Source organism: Pinus tabuliformis, chromosome 7, assembly GCF_031772625.1.
Source record: "Pinus tabuliformis cultivar Carrire ecotype Pingquan chromosome 7, CPIR1, whole genome shotgun sequence".
NCBI classification, from domain to species: Eukaryota; Viridiplantae; Streptophyta; class Pinopsida; order Pinales; family Pinaceae; genus Pinus; species Pinus tabuliformis.
In genome coordinates, this window is record NC_142293.1 from 547,430,354 (window position 1) to 547,449,125 (window position 18,772).

The window sequence follows — 18,772 nt, forward strand, 5'->3', positions numbered from 1 at the left end:
TTTATTTATTTACATCATTTTTTCTAGATGATGAGCTTATCATGGGTCATTGTCAAACATACTAATAATAATTACATATAAACAAAAAATATTGCTTTTACCCTAATAGAGTCTTACATTTTATTAGACTAAAAAATAGTTTCTTTCTTTGGCAACTTTTTCTATATTTGTTTAAAAATAGTTCACCTGTATATGAGGTTATGCATGGGCGGTGATATAACGAAAACAACGCATATATAGCCTAATATCTCCACCCAACCTAGCCTTATATATTAAATGTGAAACACAAATTGTTTTAACTCACACTGGTTTTAGTCCCACCATCCATGCATGAGAATGGGAGTAGTCGAAAATATCACGTAAAACTTGTCTAGGGGAGATAATGGGCAAACTTGACAAAACATGTCAACATGACAGTGGGTGTGGAGAGATATAAAATAAAATATGGTATATTAGGTAAAATATATCAATATGAAGATGGGTTGGGGTTTTATAGTAAAAAACATATCAATATTAATACAGGGGTGAAACGACATATGATATCAAATATGGTAGATTTACCTAATATTTATCCCTACCACTTTCTTCTATACATTAAACTTTACAATCTATATATATTTATATTTAAAAAATCTCATTTTTCTAAAATAAAAAAATATTACTTCTAAATATTATAAAAATACATATTTTCCTATTAGGTTTACGAGGCAAGAAAAATATAAAAATTATTATATTGTAATAATTTGGTTGAACATATTAAAAATAAATAAATAAATAAATAAATAATATATATATATATATATATATATATATAATGCCAAAAATATCATTTAATTTAACAAAGATATATATTAATTATAAAATAAAATTGTGAAAAGTGAAGGCTCAAATTAAATAGAAAAAAGATAAAATAATTAAAAATATATATATTAAAAAATAATTATTGTGTATAAACAAAATTGTACCAAAACACTATGCCAAAAATGGAAAGGAGTAATGAGTAATTACGCCGTAAGGCGTTTCCCTTTGAAATCAATTCCCCTCTTGCCCACTTGTCATCATTGTGAACCCCACGATTATGTGTTAGACGATTCAAAACGGCACAATCGTCCGATCATGAGACGGTAGTTACAAAATCGTTGTAAATTTGTTGTAGACTGCAGGCTCTTAATCTCTCTCGCGAAGGAGGAACTGTCAAATCGCATGAACCCTAACCACCTGAATTGAGCGCCTAAAACCCCATAGACCCAGCCGATTTCCTCAATGCTTCCCCTTTCTTCTGCGTAAAGCCGACCAATCGTTGTAAATTCGTTGTAGACTGCAGGCTCTTAATCTCTCTCGCGAAGGAGGAACTGTCAAATCGCATGAACCCTAACCACCTGAACTGAGCACCTAAAACCCCATAGACCCAGCCGATTTCCTCAATGCTTCCCCTTTCTTCTGCGTAAAGCTGACCATTCTCTATATTATTTCCATCATCGGAAGAGGCGGTGCATGAAAAAGAAAGTGGAGAAGCGATGCCATTACTACCTGAATGGACACAGAATGTGGAGAAGAGATGCCATTACTACCTGAATGGACAGAACACAGTGGTGGTTGCCTTCTTTACCTGCTCAGGAATGTCGGCAGCAGCATAATCTTATTCTTATGTGATGCTATATTTTATTTTCTCACTGTTATGTGATAGCAGAGTGTGCCTTCGTTACCTGCCCAAGAATGTCGGCAGTAGCAGAATCTTATTCTTATGTGATGCCACATTTTATTTTCTATTGTTATGTGATAGCAGAGTGTTTGCCTGTTATTTGATATTGTATAAATAACTATTGTCAATGGCTTTGGAACTTAGGAATTCACGCTCGACTTCATCTGTGCTATTGAATACTCCCTGCTTTGGAATTCACACTGGGATTCATATGTGTTATTGAATACTCCTAGCTTTTTACATATTCTTAGTGGGAAGCCTGCGCCTTTTTGTCCCTATCTTGGTTGTGCCATAACCACAGTCAAACCAGCTGACCGATAAGGTTTGTCATAACTGTAAACAGAGATTTATTCAAGCTTAGCAACAATTACTATCATCATCGGCTAATGTTTAAATACTAAATTGCAAAATGTAGTTAATGCCAAATAATGTATACATTTTTTAGGGCATTGGGCAGTAGCAACTAGAACTACATTGTGGGTTTTGTATTGGGCAAATTCGTATTGTGGAATTTGGGGTTTGCATGAGTATTGTTGTTTCTAGAGAAAACGATGTTGTACGTAATGGTAGAGAGATGTTGTGCAATGGCATAGAATGCAATGATAGGTGGATATGCTCAACATAGGTGTAATGACCAAGCACTGAAACTATATAATGCATTGCCTAAGCTAGATGAAGTTACAAGGAATTCTGTAATTTGATGATATGCACAGAATAGGTAATGCCATGAGGCCCTAAATGTTTTTGGTAAAATGAGGATAGTGTTTTTAAGCGATTCCTTATCAATTATTCGGTGAGTTGCAGTCTAAGTATGGGAATCAGTTTTTTGTATCAGAAGAGGGCTATCAGGCAGCCCTTTTGAATACAATTGATTCCATCAAGTAATGCATTGTTAGGGAAGAGGGATGCAATAATGTGCCTGGTTTGACAGATGACATGTACTTTTTAACTCTTGCGACATCCATTGTTGGGGGTTGTGTGTTTTGGTTTGCTACCCCGCTTAGCCCTCGGGGCAGAGTGGAGGGTTCATGGCAGTGAGTTGTTCTTCTTTCTCCTCTCTGACTATTGTTATTTGCTTCGTTTGGGATACTTCCAATTGTGGGGAGAACTTCGGATTGGGAGCCTTTGGTAAAGAAAAACTTAGGGTTTTTAGGAGCAGCTGCTGCTTTTTATCTAACACCCATCTTTGGAAAATCACCTATTGAGAAAAAATAATTTAACTCTGATATAAAAGTCTGGGAATTTTTTATTTTGCAGAAGTTCAGGGCTCAAATGCAACTCATGTTTATTAGTATCCTTAGGAGGGTTGCAGTGGCTGCTTATACTTTTTTTCAATGTAGCCTTATGTTAAGGGTTGTCCCTGTGGCATATCTGAACCTATATCTTTTATATAGGACTATTAATCCACTGTTTGTATCAAAGGAAATGGAGATATAACATTGAGAGTGATCATGTAGGACTGCATCTATTAATGGGTCTCCTTCACATATCCACCATGCTCTGTAGTGAGATGGAATTGGTTCTATTGCTGTAATTGACTCTTTGTTTCTCTTGCCAAAAAAATACTGTAATTAGCTGTAAATTTCCCATGTCTGACATTCTCTGTGCTCAGCAGCCCTGTTATATTTTTGCTGCTTGATGATTAGATTTATTGTTCATTTAATTGTAATGATATCAATGATATATTTCGTTTGAATTCTTGGTAGTTTAAGTGCAGCAATGTAGTGGAGGTTGGGTGAGGTGAGGTATGTGGAGGGCCTCTTGGCCCATTGTAACACTAATGATTTCCTTTCCTGATGAGTTGAAACTGTTGATAACTCGAAGATGTGGCATATTCTCATTTATGCATATCTCCTTAGTATACCCCATTGCCTTCAAGATAACTGCAACTTCACCTAGTTTAAGTGGACAACGACACTCATTTTGTTTCTGCAACGCTAGTGGCCATAAGTGGGAACAATTTTTATAATGGCCAGGCCACTCTTAGAACCTTCAGTCAAGTAAAATAACTCCCCTATTTACTTTTTTTCATTTATGCTACCTGTAGCCATGGTGTAAGCTCGACTGGTTGTGGCTCTGTGACCTCAACTAGTTCACTTGGTTTATCAGTGGGTATTTCAAGGCATCATTGATGGTCGCCACAATGCTAATTCTTTCCCTCATACATTTAATTAGGAGTGTTATGCATATCTCGGTGCCCGCTGCAACCGAGTGTCATAGTTTCTTAGTATATGTATCCTCATTCTGGTGTGTGCCTGGCCTTACAGGTGGAATTGGGTGGTTCCGATTTTTAGTGCATTTGGTCTTTCGTGATTAGACCCATCTCCAGTATGTTATCACTTAGGTTGTTCCCTGCCTCCTAAAGGGAATACGGCCGAGGTAACAACTAACCAATCCTTTAGCTGCAAGTCCTAGCCTACCTGCAACTAGAGAGGGCTCTCCCTTTGTAATTTAGCTTTGTTTTGGTGTATTTTAGTCTAGTTATGATGCACAAGATTTTGTTTTAAGTTTGTTGGATGGTGATTTCAAGGAGAGCTGGGATGCAAGTCCAAAACAGTCTATACTATTCGGTGATGGAGTGAATGATGGTGTATTGCTGAAAGTGTTTTTTGGGTAAATGGTAATGCTACAGAGCAAGATAGGCAGTTTAGGAACAATTTTCAAATTTGGAAATTGATGGGATGAAGTCAGGGAATGAAAGGCAATCAAGAATCTTTCATTATGCTAGCAGAGGGAAAGCTCATGAATATTATTCAGGAGCAATTAAGAATTCCTAGGTAATATTCTAAGTGAAAGAATCAGTGCAAACATAAGCAGTTAAGAATTCATATTCATGACTAATCCTAAAGAAAACACAATTAATAGCAGAGATTGAACACAGGGTGCATTTAAACAAATCCTGGGCTATTCTTTCTTCTCTATTACCAAGATTATGGAACATATATGAAATTTGTAAACACTGAAAACATAAAACACGGTTTAGAATAATTGATTCTTCCATTGAATGACACAGGAATTCTGTAGCAAGTCCCAGAACATCATTTGCACATTCAGATGGTGCAGAAAGCATGAATTTCAATAGCCATTTGTATTAGAGAGTCTCAAAAATTACAGCGTAGTTTAGAGAGAAAATCACCAACCCCAAATACATATTATGGGGAGGTATTTATACAAAAAGGGAGATACAAAATATCATGAAGATAAGTCTTGAACTCATAATTTCCTTTACCAACTCTTAAGAAGTAGTAAATGAGGGAATAAATGTTGCAATAAATATGAATGTGCTAGCTGTCCAATTTGTCAGAGGTATTTTGACTTTCTGGGTTGAGTGAGTCGGCTGGTTGCTGCGCATTCATTCTGTGTTTGCTGCCTTGATGTTGCTATGCTGCTTGTCATTGTCTTGGCCTTGTCATCAGTGCTTGATTTTTTGCATTAACGAGCTGTAGTGACCATTCAATTTCTGCTTTTTTGCTGTTCTCTTCCCTTTGACAGGTGGACCGTGCCTCTGTATTTGCTGACCTGTAGCTGACCAAAAGAAAAAATAAACAAAATTACCTGAGTAATGTCTCCAGCATTCCTTTCCACCAATCCTCTGTAGGCAACTGATGTCTTTGTATCTTTATCAGTGTTTCATCAGCTTCAGTGTATTTATAAAAGTTGGGCTGGACTTCAAAAAGATGGTTTATCTCATGCTTAATATAGAACAGATTTTCTAGTTTGTCATAAAGACTCTGTCCAGAGGGAGGCCCTGTTTCTTCTGAGGTGCTTGAGGAAGCTGTGATTTGATTGGAGGCATAGTTGTTTACCCTGTTGGCATATTGCTCATGTGACAACAGTCTCCCAGCGCTGGTTAATAAACTGGGTAGCCCTCTGCTCTGTAATGCTGCAAAGTTTATTCTAAAGTCATTTACCTCTGCCTGCATTCTTGGCATTTTCTCTCCAGAGTTTGCACAAAATTCCTTAGGGTCAGCACCCTTTTTACTAGCAAGATGGTATCTGTCCTGTTCCTGATACCTATTGCTGCCAACTGCTCTTTGGTATGAGTGTTGAGAAATTGAATCATTCTATTGGCTTGCTCAGGCATATTTCCTAAAGATGCTCTAGCCTTTTGATTTTCAAACTGAGCTAAGCCTATCAATTCCATTTGCTCATGTATAGTTTCAATGGATTACCATTGGTCTATAATGGATTGGCCAATTTTGGCCCACAAAATTTTCTTGACTTCAGCTAGGGTTTTGTCAAGAGTAAGCTCCTTTTCTAGCTCTTTTATCCTTTTCTCTAGGGTCTTTACTTCTCCTGTCTTCTCAGCTACATCCATTTTTGACTTATCATATCTTACCTCAATTTTAACCAGCTTTTATTTGGCCTCTTTCAATTCTGCCATCTGTACTTCCAGAGCCTTTATTTCTTTCATCATTTCCTCCATACTTAGGCTGGTCTCTTGCTCTGCTGCTGCTATAGTTGTTGCTGAAACTGGTGTTGAACTTGAGGTACCTGCTATGGATGTTGGATCAGTGGGAGGGACTGTTGTGGTGGCCGTAGGAGGTGCAGCTGTAAGAATGTGAGTTGTTTGAATTGGCTGAGAGGCCAACTCTCCCTGTCTCCCTTGTAGTGATGCCTCCAAGGCGCTCTCTGTTTATATCAATCTTTTATGCATCCTCATGAGCAAGGTAACCACATCCTCATCTTCTTTTTGTTGTGCCACCTCTGTAGTTTGAGGATGTATTATAGCTGGCAGCCTGAGTTGTCTTCTAAGGGCTGCTATGTCTTCCTCTTTCTTTTTGCTCAAGGCCTGAATGCCCTTCAGATCCTTGGGATCATGTCCCAACTCTATGATAATCTCCACCAAGGATTTGATTCTATTATCCTTAGCCATTGAGGAGGCCTTCTCTAATTCCAGCTGGGCAGAAGTATTGTGCAATGACTTTTGCAATCTATGGGCCAACAATGTTTTGTCTGCCAAGGTAGAATATACCATTTCGCCGGTTTGTTTGTGCAATTCAATCTAGTCCATTGGATGGATATCCTTGGACAGAACTTTCAGATTGGTTCTGATATAGTCAGCAGCTGATTGTGGTTGCTGCATTGTAGGTCTGAAATGACTGAGGGTCATTTTCCCTTCTTGGATGTCATAGGCTGCCATTAGCCTTTGCTGATTAGTGGGAGCCATTCTTAGCAGTTGGTTGTAAAGCTGGAACCTCACTGGCTCATTTCTAGCCTTGATATCAGTGAATACTTCTTTGATGTCAGAGCCCTGTCTACTCTGTTGCCTGGTGGATGTAACCTCCACACCTTTTTGTCTTTCTTGCTATGGTTGGAAGGAGCTGGCTGCTGTCTCCATACTTGGGGGAACTTGTTGTTCAGTTGGCCCCTCTAGCAATTCTTCTTTTGAATAAGGATTTAATCTTTGTCTCTTTTCTCCTTACTAATCTGTAGATGTCCATGTGGGTGTTTCTTCCTGTCTATCCCTTTTCTTGGCCCTTTCCTCATTAAGAGGAGTCTGTAACACCGGGATTTCAGTTGTCTTTCCTTGTGTTAAAGGGTCTTGCCCTTGACTTTGTTCGTCTATTGAAACCGGTCGGTCTGCCATTGTCTCTTACTGCTCAGAATGGTGCACTTGATGTTCTGAATGCTACACCTCTTTTCCTTTAGATATGTCTGCTGGTGGAGCACTTACTTGGGCAGGTTGCTGGGAAACCGTGGCAGATGAGGTGCCTTCTCCAAGGTGCCAAGGACCTGTGAAAAACACTTGTCCAAAAGATTCCAGGTCAACTGATTTTTCAAGGTTTTTGATTGCTTTTTCTGTTATCTCTTCTTCAGTAAGCTCTTCCACTAGTGTGCCCTCTACCCATTCTTGTTGATTGGCATATTATTCAATTTCATGGATTCTGTGGTGTAGATATCCTGTGAGCTTGTTTTTAACTCTTCTACAGCTTATGAAATGTTCAGGGTCATAAGGTGCCCAATAGAAACTTAGTTTGAGCTTAAGTTTCTCTCTCAGAATAGTGTCAGCATCCTTCCATGCTTCTTCCCTTTTATTAAAGATAAAAGGGCCCAGTTGGTGTCTTATCTTGAGCTGTGCTTTTTTCCTAGCACCATAGAAGTGAGTCAAGTCTGCACTGTTGAATTGCCGATAGTACTCCAAGGCAAAGAGTCTCATGGGGACATATTTTGGCAGTTTGTAGGGGGCTAATTCACAGCCATAAATCCTTATTACAATGTGGTTTTGGTAGAAGTACCAGTCACCAATGCTGTATCCTTTTGAGAGATGTAGGATTCTCTGCATTTCAGCAGTGAGCCTGGGAGGAGGATCTGTTGACAACAAGCAAGTGGCTGGATAGACAAAAAGGTCAATGAACTCACAATATGTGTATGGGGAGTAATTAACATGATGGAACACTGATGACCAAAATATCACAGACCTTCGCTCCCCCCTAGCATCTAATTTCTTAAGGAAAATGGGGAAACTATTTGATTGATAGTACAATAGCAAATGATATATATATATATATATATATATATATATATATATATATATATATATATATATATATATCTATATATATATATATATATGAAGTATATTTGAATACCCTTTCCCTCTCTAAGTTTATGAACTGCTCATGAATCTTGCTGGCTATGAAGGTGGCATAGTCATACTTGACAGCAGGGGGTTGTCCTGGAGTAAACATGGACATCAAGGCAAAGACAGTCTCATCCACAATTTCACTTGTCCTGAATCCTAGGATGTAGGAAATCATGTCTATGAGCATTTTTCCCTCCTCAGTAAACCAAGCATGGTGATAGGGGATTGTGAATCTGGAGTAACACTCTGGTGGCATGAACAGCTTGGCAATTCGATCAACTTCTGCAGAGGGCAACTTTGCGGCTTGATCCAACAATTGTCTCATGGAAAGGGGGACCAGAGGCTGAGTTGGCTTGAATTACAGCATCTCATTTATGGACTGAGGGGTAATGTAAAAGAGGACATTTCCAGCAGGGTCCATCACTGCCCTTTGAGAAGGCTCATAATTAGCACAACACTAATGGATGAGGTCAGGGAAGACATTCACTGAGGGCAAGTAGTATATGGGCATGTTAGATTCCCATATTCCTAACAGTTCAACTTTGTTTCTGAAGTTATGCCTTAGTTCATAGAAAACCTGAAGGTGAGGCTTGATTCCCTCCATATCATCAATTTGATAGTCTCTGTCAGCAAGAGGTATCCACTCTAACTCTTTATGAGGTGCATTTAATGGTGCAATATTCAAGGCTACTGGAGCCTCCATGATTGACTGTGATTATAGTTGGATTAGAGTCTTATGTTTCAATAGGAAACAAAGTCCAGACAGTGGATTTTTTGGCAGGGAATTTACAGTTTTGAGTTCTGTGCGAAGATGTCCCTACTGAGTAGAGCTCAAGGGGAATAGAGAGTATGCAGGGCTCTGCAACAAGGAAGCTTGAAAGGAATGGAGATAGCAGGGATTTTGCAGGTTTTCTTTAGTGGTTTTGCAGGCGAACAGGAGCCGGATTTCGAGCTTTAGTGGACAGTTTATCAGAGTCACAGAAATTGGCAGGTTTTTGCTCGAAAATATGGTTGTTCAGTGAGGCAGAGCGGAGGAGTTTGCAAACAGGAATGTCTTTAAATTGAATTTAGGTGTATTGGTAATCCTTTGCAGAGGAATTATGAAAAAACAGGGTTATGGGCGTTCCCGGGTAAATACTTGTCTTTTTCGAGAGTTTTCTATGGAATGCAGTTGCAGGTAGAGCCGAGGAGGTTAGGTTGTAGGTTGAATATGCCCGGGTAGCAGACTGGGACGTCAATGACCCATTCGACGTAATGTTCATGTAGAGACTTTCGCTATTGGTTGCATAAAAAACAAACAAAACATCACTTTCGTTGGTTTTTAACAAAAGTTTGTGGTTTTTCGGACCTTTTTGACACTTTTTGTGTTGACGTCAGCATGACGTCACCTAGTCCTGTAGCGAGGTACGGCGGGTAACGTGGCGGCTAACGTAGATGGGTGATGGGGCAGCCACGGCAGATTGTACCATAGTGAAGGTGCTGACGCAAAGCTGACGTGGGGGTGACGTGCGCGGCAGGGAGGACGAGCGGTAAGTGGTTTCCATCGGACCGCTTTTGGTACGGGGATGGTTTTTGTCAGCGCGGGCCCAATGTAATCGAAATGGGCCACGCATCCCTGCGTATGGCGACAAAACCACTTTCTATCGGGAGCTAACCCTCGTACAACGGGGTGGCTCCGATATCGGCGTGAACCGTCGGATCTTCAAAGCCAGATCGAAGGGTTGACAGGATACATAGGTGTTGGTATGATACGACGCGGGGACCCGCCTGTATATTTTAATATTATAAAATTCCGCGGGGGTAAAAACTTTGGTTTAATGGGTTTTGTGTGTTTGCAACCGGTGGTTATGGTTATTCATTTAATCAAATATCAAATGAAACCCAAAATATATAAGCGCGAAGGGTAATAAGGTATGGTTTATGCGTGAGGGGTTAGTATGGTTATTAATTTAACCAGATGTTAAATTATTCCCAAGTGTTTTGGACGTGTAAGGGCTAATACAAGTCCCAAATGAACTTAATTATTCCCCAAACTCGGGTTATATGGCTATAGTGCCAAGGGGTGGGGGTATTTACATTTTTTGGGTTTATAATATAGTTTTCTGTATGATAGGGAAGGGGAAATGATTAAGGGAGCTAAAATAATAAAGTTAATTGTTAATATGACCTTATGGATTGAAACAGTATGAATAAATGCTAATTTTATAGAGTGAAACTTAGGCATAGGGAAACGAAAAGGAGTATGGAATGATCATTTTTACACAAGAAATGTGGCTTCTTTCCACTAACTAAACTCAGAGTTCAACTTAACATTTCTCATAAAATGAAGTGAGGTAGGACTATTGGGCGGATCCCAAGGTCCTTGAGGGGATGTTAATAAATGAGTTCTGGGGGAATGAAAGGGGAAATTATTCATGCTCCCACTATCCTCCAACCAAATAATTGCCTTGGTATTTGTGTCACTGATGAGATAAATCTTTCTTGACAAGACAAAAGTGATCATAAACTTGCTTCTGCAACCTCCAACTGCCTACCCAGCCTAATACACCTAGCATTTTTTCTTCCTTTGGATTGGGTGCATTTGGACTAGCAAACCCTGATTGTCCTCTTTTCTTTTGACTGCCCTCCTATCTAAGTCTACCCTTATTTCGTCCAAGGGCCCAGATTAAGCAGTTGGGCCCCTTAATTTCTCTACCTATCTATCCATCTACTAAGCTTGAACTGTTTGGACAGATATTCATTCTCTATTCTACAACAACAAATTTAAATATGGAGTGGTCCAGATTGAACTGTTGGGCCATCCATCAAGTGTGATAAACAACAGTATTTGCACATTGTGAACTTGCAAAATAAGATAGGAGTGGCATTTTGGCTGGCCAATTTCCTGGTATTTTGGTTTGGGGTTCGTTTTCTTTTCTTTTTGTTGACCAATTTACTCTTTTTTCCCTTTGATTATTCTTTTAGGGCATACCCTCTTTTCATTTTTTAATTTTCTTCTTTTGTTTACAAAATATGGAACCATTGCAGCATGCAAGGATGAACATATTTGGCACTTCCATAGTCAATCATGAAAAATGGAACCTATTGGTATAGGAACCTAACACAGTATCTCATGGAAACTCAAGCTCAAGCCTCAGCAAGCAACCATCAAGATCATTCTAAGTCTTTCTCCACCCCTAGTTAAAATGCCACTCAGTTCCTGCTGTGTTATTTCTTTTAAATCATTCTCTGTCCTCTCCATTTTCAATTACAAGCCCACCTTCAATCGCATAAAACACTCATACTCTGTCAGTCAATGTACACCCAATTCAATGACCCACAACTTCAACCCATTTCATATCACCTTCAAAAACCTAGGTATTTCTCAATTGATATATGCATAGCACAAAAAAAACATTCTCAAGGATGTGGGTAAGCAAACTCTGTCAATGTCATCCATGCTATTGTTGACCTTTCTGATTCAGCAAGTGTAGTTGACACCATCTTTAGCAATTACCCAAATCCTGAACTCAGACTTTCAATCCAACATGGCCTCAAAATATCCAGAAGCAATAAAAGTCCCAGACCTTTAGCTACCCAACAACTTCACCAATGTTATTGACATAGCCAGGGTCTTATCTCCAGCCCAAGCAGTGAAGATTTCACAAGAGTTGCAGGCTTTGGAAGACAATTCAGAGTGGAAAATGAGAATCCTTACAAGGTCTCGGCCATCCCCATCTCCTTCAGATAAATCTTTCAAGGTCCTATGGTGCCCTGATGACAAGACTGTGATTATAGTAGAGGACATCTCTTCCCCAAACATCTTGAATTTCGGCACAGGATTAACAGTGGGTTCCAGGCTTCCTCGTCAATTCTTCGGTGAGCTGCAGTCCAGGTATGGGAATCAGTTTTTTGTATCGGAAGAGGGCTATCAGGCAGCCCTTTTGAATACAATTGATGCCATCAAGCAATGCATTGTTAGGGAAGACGGATGTAATAACATGCATGGTTTGATAGATGACCTATACTTTTTAACTCTTGCAACATCCATTGCTGGGGGTTGTGTGTTTGGGTTTGCTGCCCGGCTTAGCCCTAAGGGTAGAGTGGATAGTTCATGGCAGTGGGTTGTTCTTCTTTCTTCTCTGTGGCTATTGTTATTTGCTTCGTTTGGGATACTTCCAATTGTGGGGAGAACTTCAGATTGTGAGCCTTTGGTAAAGAACAACTTAGGGTTTTTAGGAGCAGCTACTGCTTTTTATCTAACACCCATCTTTGGAAAATCACCTATTGAGAAAGAATGATTTAACTTTGATATAAAAGTCTGGGATTTTTTTATTTTGCAGAAGTTCAGGGCTCAAATGCAAATCATGTTTATTAGTATCCTCAAGAGGGTTCAATGGCTGCTTATAATTTTTTTCAATGTAACCTTATGTTAATGGTTGTCCCTGTGGCATATATGAACCTGTCTCTCTTATATGGACTATTAATCCATTGTTTGCATCGAACGAAATGGTGATATAACACTGAGAGTGATCATGTAGGATTGCATTAATTAATGGGTCTCCTTCACATATCCACCATGCTCTGTAGTGAGATGGAATTGGTTCTATTTCCGTAATTGACTCTATGTTTCTCTCGCCAAAACAATATTGTAATTAGCTGTAAAGTTCCCAAGTCTGACATTCTTTGTGCTCAGCAGCCCTATTATATTTTTGTTGCTTGATGATTATATTTATTGGTCATTTAATTGTAATGATATCAATGATATATTTCGTTTGAAATTCTTGGCAGTTTAAGTGCAGCAATGTAGTGGAAGTTGGGTGATGTGAGGTATGTGGAGGGTCTCTTGGCCCATTGCAATACTAATGATTTCCTTTCCTGATGAGTTGAAACTGTTGATAACTTGAAGATGTGGTATATTCTCATTTATGCAGATCTCCTTAGGATACCACATTGCCTTCAAGATAACTGCAACTTCACCTGGTTTAAGTGGATAGTGACACTCGTTTTGTTTCTGCAATGCTAGTGGCCATAAGTGGGAACAATTTTTATAATGGCCAGGCCACTCTTTTTGTCTGTAAGAAATCATCATTGTATTTTCAGCAAGGGAGCCACATTTTGATGCACTGTAAGCTTTGAAACCTCCTGTAGAATAAAAACAATCTTCTACACAAATACCCTCTTGATAAAGTGAAAATAGTCTAAAGAATATGGACTCATTGGCATTTAGGACACTTAAATAGAGTGGCAAATAGGAAGTGGAATTTATAAATATACATTGATTTAAAGGTCCTGTATATATAGTTGTTTTTCCAGAAAGATTATATTCTGAAATTTTTAACTTTCAAGGGCAATTTTGAGCTTTGAAACCTCCTATAGAACAGAAACAATCTTCTACACAAATACCCTCATGTAGAATAAAAATAATTTTCTACACAAATACCCTCCTGATAAAGTGAAAATAGTTCAAATAATATGGACTCATTGGCATTTAGGACACTAAAATACAGTGGCAAATAGGAAGTAGAAGTTATAAATATACATTGATTTAAAGGTCCAGTATATATAGTTGTTTTGTGAAATTTTTAACTTTCAAGGCCAGTGATTAATTACCCTCATCTGATACCTACCTCCAAACAATATACCAATAAATAATTGTACACATTGGCCAAAGTTACAAAACCTCTTCTCATGAGAATTAAAGTAGGTAGCTTACGTGAAAACTTTTCATGCATTTCGGCACATGGTTTGCATGAAGTTGTTGCAGAGTGTGGATTCTCACTAATTGTTAGGGAAAACAGAACTATGGAATATAATCACTGAAAATTTCAATAAGGTCAGAGACAAGCCATATGTTACTTTAATTAAACTAAGGCATATTCTAATAGAACCTTCAGTCAAGTAAAATAACTCCCCTATTTACTTTTTTTCATTTATGCTACCTGTAGCCATGGTGTAAGCCTTGACTGGTTGTGGCTCTGTGACCTCAACCAGTTCACTTGGTTTATCAATGGGTATTTCAGGGCACTATTGATGGTCGCTACAACGCTAATTCTTTCCCTCGTACATTTAATTAGGAGTGTTATGCATATCTCGGTGCCTACTGCGACCAAGCGTCGTAGTTTCTTAGTCGACGTTTCCTCATTCTGGTGTGTGCCTGACCTTACAGGTGGAATCAGGTGGTTCATATTTTTGGTGCATTCAGTCTTTTGTGATTAGACCTCAATCCAACATGGCCTCAAAAGAGCCAGAAGCAGTAAAAGTCCCAGACCTTTAGCTACCCAACAACTTCACCAATGTTATTGACATAGCCAGGGTCTTATCTCCAGCCCAAGTAGTGAAGATTTCACAAGAGTTGCAGGCTTTGGAAGATAAGTCAAAGTGGAAAATGAGAATCCTTACAAGGTCTGGGCCATCCGCATCTCCTTCAGATAAATCCTTCAGGGACCTATGGCTTCCTGATAACAGGACTATGATTATAGTAGAGGACATCTCTTCCCCAAACATCTTGAATTTCGGCACAGGATTAACAGTGGGTTCCAGGCTTCCTTGTCAATTATTCAGTGAGCTGCAGTTTAGGTATGGGAATCAGTTTTCTGTATCGGAAGAGGGCTATCAGGCAGCCCTTTTGAATACAATTGATGCCATCAAGCAATGCATTGTTAGGGAAGAGGGATGCAATAACGTTCCTGGTTTGACAGATGTCCTGTACTTTTTAACTCTTGCGACATCCATTGCTAGGGGTTGTGTGTTTGGGTTTGCTGCCTGGCTTAGCCCTCAAGGCAGAGTGGAGGGTTCATGGCAGTGGGTTGTTCTTCTTTCTCCTCTCTAGCTATTATTATTTGCTTCATTTGGGATACCTCTAATTGTGGGGAGAACTTCAGATTGGGAGCCTTTGGTAAAGAACAACTTAGGGTTTTTAGGAGCAGCTGCTGCTTTTTATCTGACACCCATCTTTGGAAAATCACCTATTGAGAAAAAATGATTTAACTCTAATATAAAAGTCTGGGAATTTTTTATTTTGCAGAAGTTCAGGGCTCAAATGCAACTCATGTTTATTAGTATCCTCAGGAGGGTTGCAATGGCTACTTATAATTTTTTTCAATGTAGCCTTATGTTAAGGGTTGTCCCTGTGGCATATCTGAACCTGTCTCTCTTATATGGGACTATTAATCCATTGTTTGCATCGAAGGAAATGGAGATATAACACTGAGAGTGATCATGCATGACTGAATTGACTAATGGGTCTCCTTCACATATCCACCATGCTCTGTAGTGAGATGGAATTGGTTCTCATTGCTGTAATTGACTTTGTGTTTCTCTCTCCAAAACAATATTGTAATTAGCTGTAAAGTTCCCAAGTCTAACATTCTCTGTTCTCAGCAGCCATATTATTCTGTTATTCTAGTTTTAGTTACACTCAACAGAGAATAAATTTCATTTTGATTTGTGTAAAATAAACCTTTTAAAGGAAACTAGTATTAGCCTTTTTCTCGATCTAGGTGGTTTGTAAGGAATAAAAATAAGATGTGACATACCCTAGTAGATGTTAATTACCATTTGCTCCAGCTAGGCATACTTATATTTGTTCCTTAATGTTATTGCAACTAGGGTTAAATTAGAAAAAAACTTACTAATCTCTAAAATTTTAAATGCATATATTCCTTAATGTTATTGCATCTAGGGTTAAATTAGAAAAGAACTTACTAATCTCTAAAATTTTAAATGCATACAATTAAGGTTGTGAAAGCATAGTAGTCGAAAAGGGCTCCAGATACAAACATTAAGACCTTAAATTATTTACAAAATGTAGGCCACCATTATACCATTTAATGGGAGAATAATGAGTACCCATCAACATCATTACCATAGGTTTCTCCCATAAAATGGTTTTGGGGTGAATGTCAATAGTGAACATATCATCTACATGATAGTAAAAAAAATTTATATCGGCTTCTCGTGGGATTGAATTTGAAGGAGCCACACTTGATTCTTCTTTACCTTCACTATGTTAAGACAATTTAAGTACATATAGGTTATAGTTTTAATGTTATAGTTAACGTGTTAGGTATTAAAGTTTATGTCTTGTAACATTTTAGGAGTTACAATGTGTTTATGATGAGAGTGTACTAGGGGTCATAATTTTTAGAATTCATTGTGTTAAAAATCATATTGCACTATGGTTTACTTAATAATAGAGTTATTCGCTTAAGGATTATAAAGTAATCAATGCCATTTTTTCTTAATGGTAATAGTGGTTAGAAGTTTCATTTTGAAAGGGTTTGTAATTCTCCAAGAGTGATCAAAGTAAATTATGATTTATATGGGATATGAGACATGTAAGTGTTTTGGCTTTCATAATGGTTTTTTGTTAAGAGACACATATTGTATTTGATATTATAGTGACCATAGTGGTCAAAGGTTACATTAAAAAAGGGAAACAATTAGTGGGAGTTAATATATAGTGCAATAAATAGGAATATCTAATAATAAATTCATTAGAAGTATTTTTATTCTTTATGAAAGTATTTTTTGTTGTATTTGCGTTCTTCAATTTATGCCTTACCGCATTTCCTTTGCAACATCTAGTGCAAACGCTAGTTTAATATTATTGTAAATTGATATTATCTTATATGAGAATTTTATTAATGACTATATTAAATTAATATTGAAATAAAAAAAAGAAAAACTATAGAAAAAAGGAAAATGAGAAATGAGCTACTTAATATTATTTTAAAATGGAATTCACAGCTGAATGGTCATATCTATAAATAGGAACTATTTTAAAAAATGCTTATAGTCAATTTTTTTTGGGACTTCTCTTTGGGTTGGGTTATTAGATGGAATAGGCAGTCACTAGTCATACGTTTCTTGTACTGTCAAGAATAATTGTTGCAAGTAGTTCGCATATGAACTTTTCAAACTCGGTATATATCCTCAACAAATCTGAGAGTTGCCTGTTAACCTTGCTGGGGCGCCGCTCCTACTCAGAGAAGTGGATCCCAGGAAATGTACGAAACTATAAGTGCGCCGATATGTCGGGTGTTGGTTCAAAGGAGTAGGCATAGCTGGTAGCAGAGGCCACTGATAGAGGACGTGTGGGCAATTGAAGTGCGGCCCACTAAACCTGGCATGAAATCCATAAGAAATATCCACTCAATTATAACCGTGATTTAAAAAATATCAACTCCGCTCCTACTCAGAGAAGTGGATCCCAGGAAATGTACGAAACTATAAGTGCGCGGAAGTGAGAAAGATACGGCGGGAGTTGGTTCAAAGGAGTAGGCATAGCTGGTAGCAGAGGCCACTGATAGAGGACGTGTGGCCAATTCAAGTGAGGCCCGCTAAACCTCGCATGAAATCCATAAAAAATATCAACTCAATTGTAACCGTGATTTAAAAAATATCAACTAATTTATAACCGTCTAGCAATTAACACTCATGAGCAAAAGATCAAAGAAATGAAAGAGAATGGAAGGTTTCGGTCAAAGATCACAAAGAAATTCTAACGGTTGCAAGCAATGGTCTCCCTCAAACTTTGTTACAAAAAAAATTTGACATGCTGATTTTGTGCTTTTTGTTGCTTTATTCATCACGCGCAATTTGATTTAAATTCAGATTAATCAAACATGAGGATGCACCGGTAATTGTGTTGTACACACTACTTTCATATTTCAAATCGTGGAAGCCTGAAATTATTTTATTATTGTCAGTGTTCCTTCTCATTCATTCATTAAAATTTATCGTAATATTATCGAAGTTTTACACTAATTCATATAGTGAAAACTTGAAATTTGTGTTATTGTTCATCTTTCTTTTCAATAATACCTTTAAGCATAATTAAATTGCAGAGTTTTAAATATATATTCTGGAATTTTGATAAACATCAACGAAGCTGAATACCTAACTTGGCTCATATCTATCAGATGTCTGGTCAAGCTTTGTGATCATCGACACTCTAGCACTTGAAGTGGAAATGGATTTTCAAAGGTCATTATAAGATGTTAAGATTTTTAGTTGGACCATATGTAAATTTGTCAAATCATGAAATTTATAAGCCTTTGGAGGAGGATCTTTAACATTTTTAATTAAGGTAATGATTTGCAGGTGAAAAACAGCATGAAAGATCTTAATTCCCTTGGTGTGTTTAATGTGATCAAAAGCTAGAGTTTAAAATACTTCGGGACCCGTTTTTCACAACACTACTGTCACAAATTTTTGGCTCTTAATTCTACCGAAATAAAAGGAGACATCTGCGAGACACTGACCAATCATCTAACACCATCAAATCGGTCAGAATGAGAGAATTAATTATACGTTTATTTATAATCACCACAGCTCGACAGCGCATCAAGAGGAGGATGACGACGACAACATCATCGCCGGATCTATGATGGAATACGAGCTGGATCTAACTTTTTGGGTGATGTTTCCATTTAACATCAGAAGATCTTTAGGAAGAGGGCAAGCTAGTTGCTGAAATCAAACATATTTATGATTCTCAT

The 18,772-nt window shown here is 38.0% G+C and overlaps 2 protein-coding genes across 2 annotated transcripts; both read left to right on the forward strand.

Annotated features, from left to right (window-relative positions):
• Positions 1-11,971: 11,971 nt before the first annotated feature.
• On the forward strand, positions 11,972-12,568 carry LOC149248510 (uncharacterized). The gene has a single exon (XM_089450297.1). The coding sequence runs from the start codon at positions 11,972-11,974 to the stop codon at positions 12,566-12,568; it is 597 nt and encodes a 198-aa protein (XP_089306423.1).
• Positions 12,569-14,655: 2,087 nt separating this feature from the next.
• Positions 14,656-15,099, forward strand: LOC149248511 (thylakoid lumenal 15.0 kDa protein 2, chloroplastic-like). The gene has a single exon (XM_089450303.1). It carries the CDS (start codon positions 14,656-14,658, stop codon positions 15,097-15,099), a length of 444 nt encoding a protein of 147 aa, XP_089306429.1.
• Positions 15,100-18,772: the final 3,673 nt, after the last annotated feature.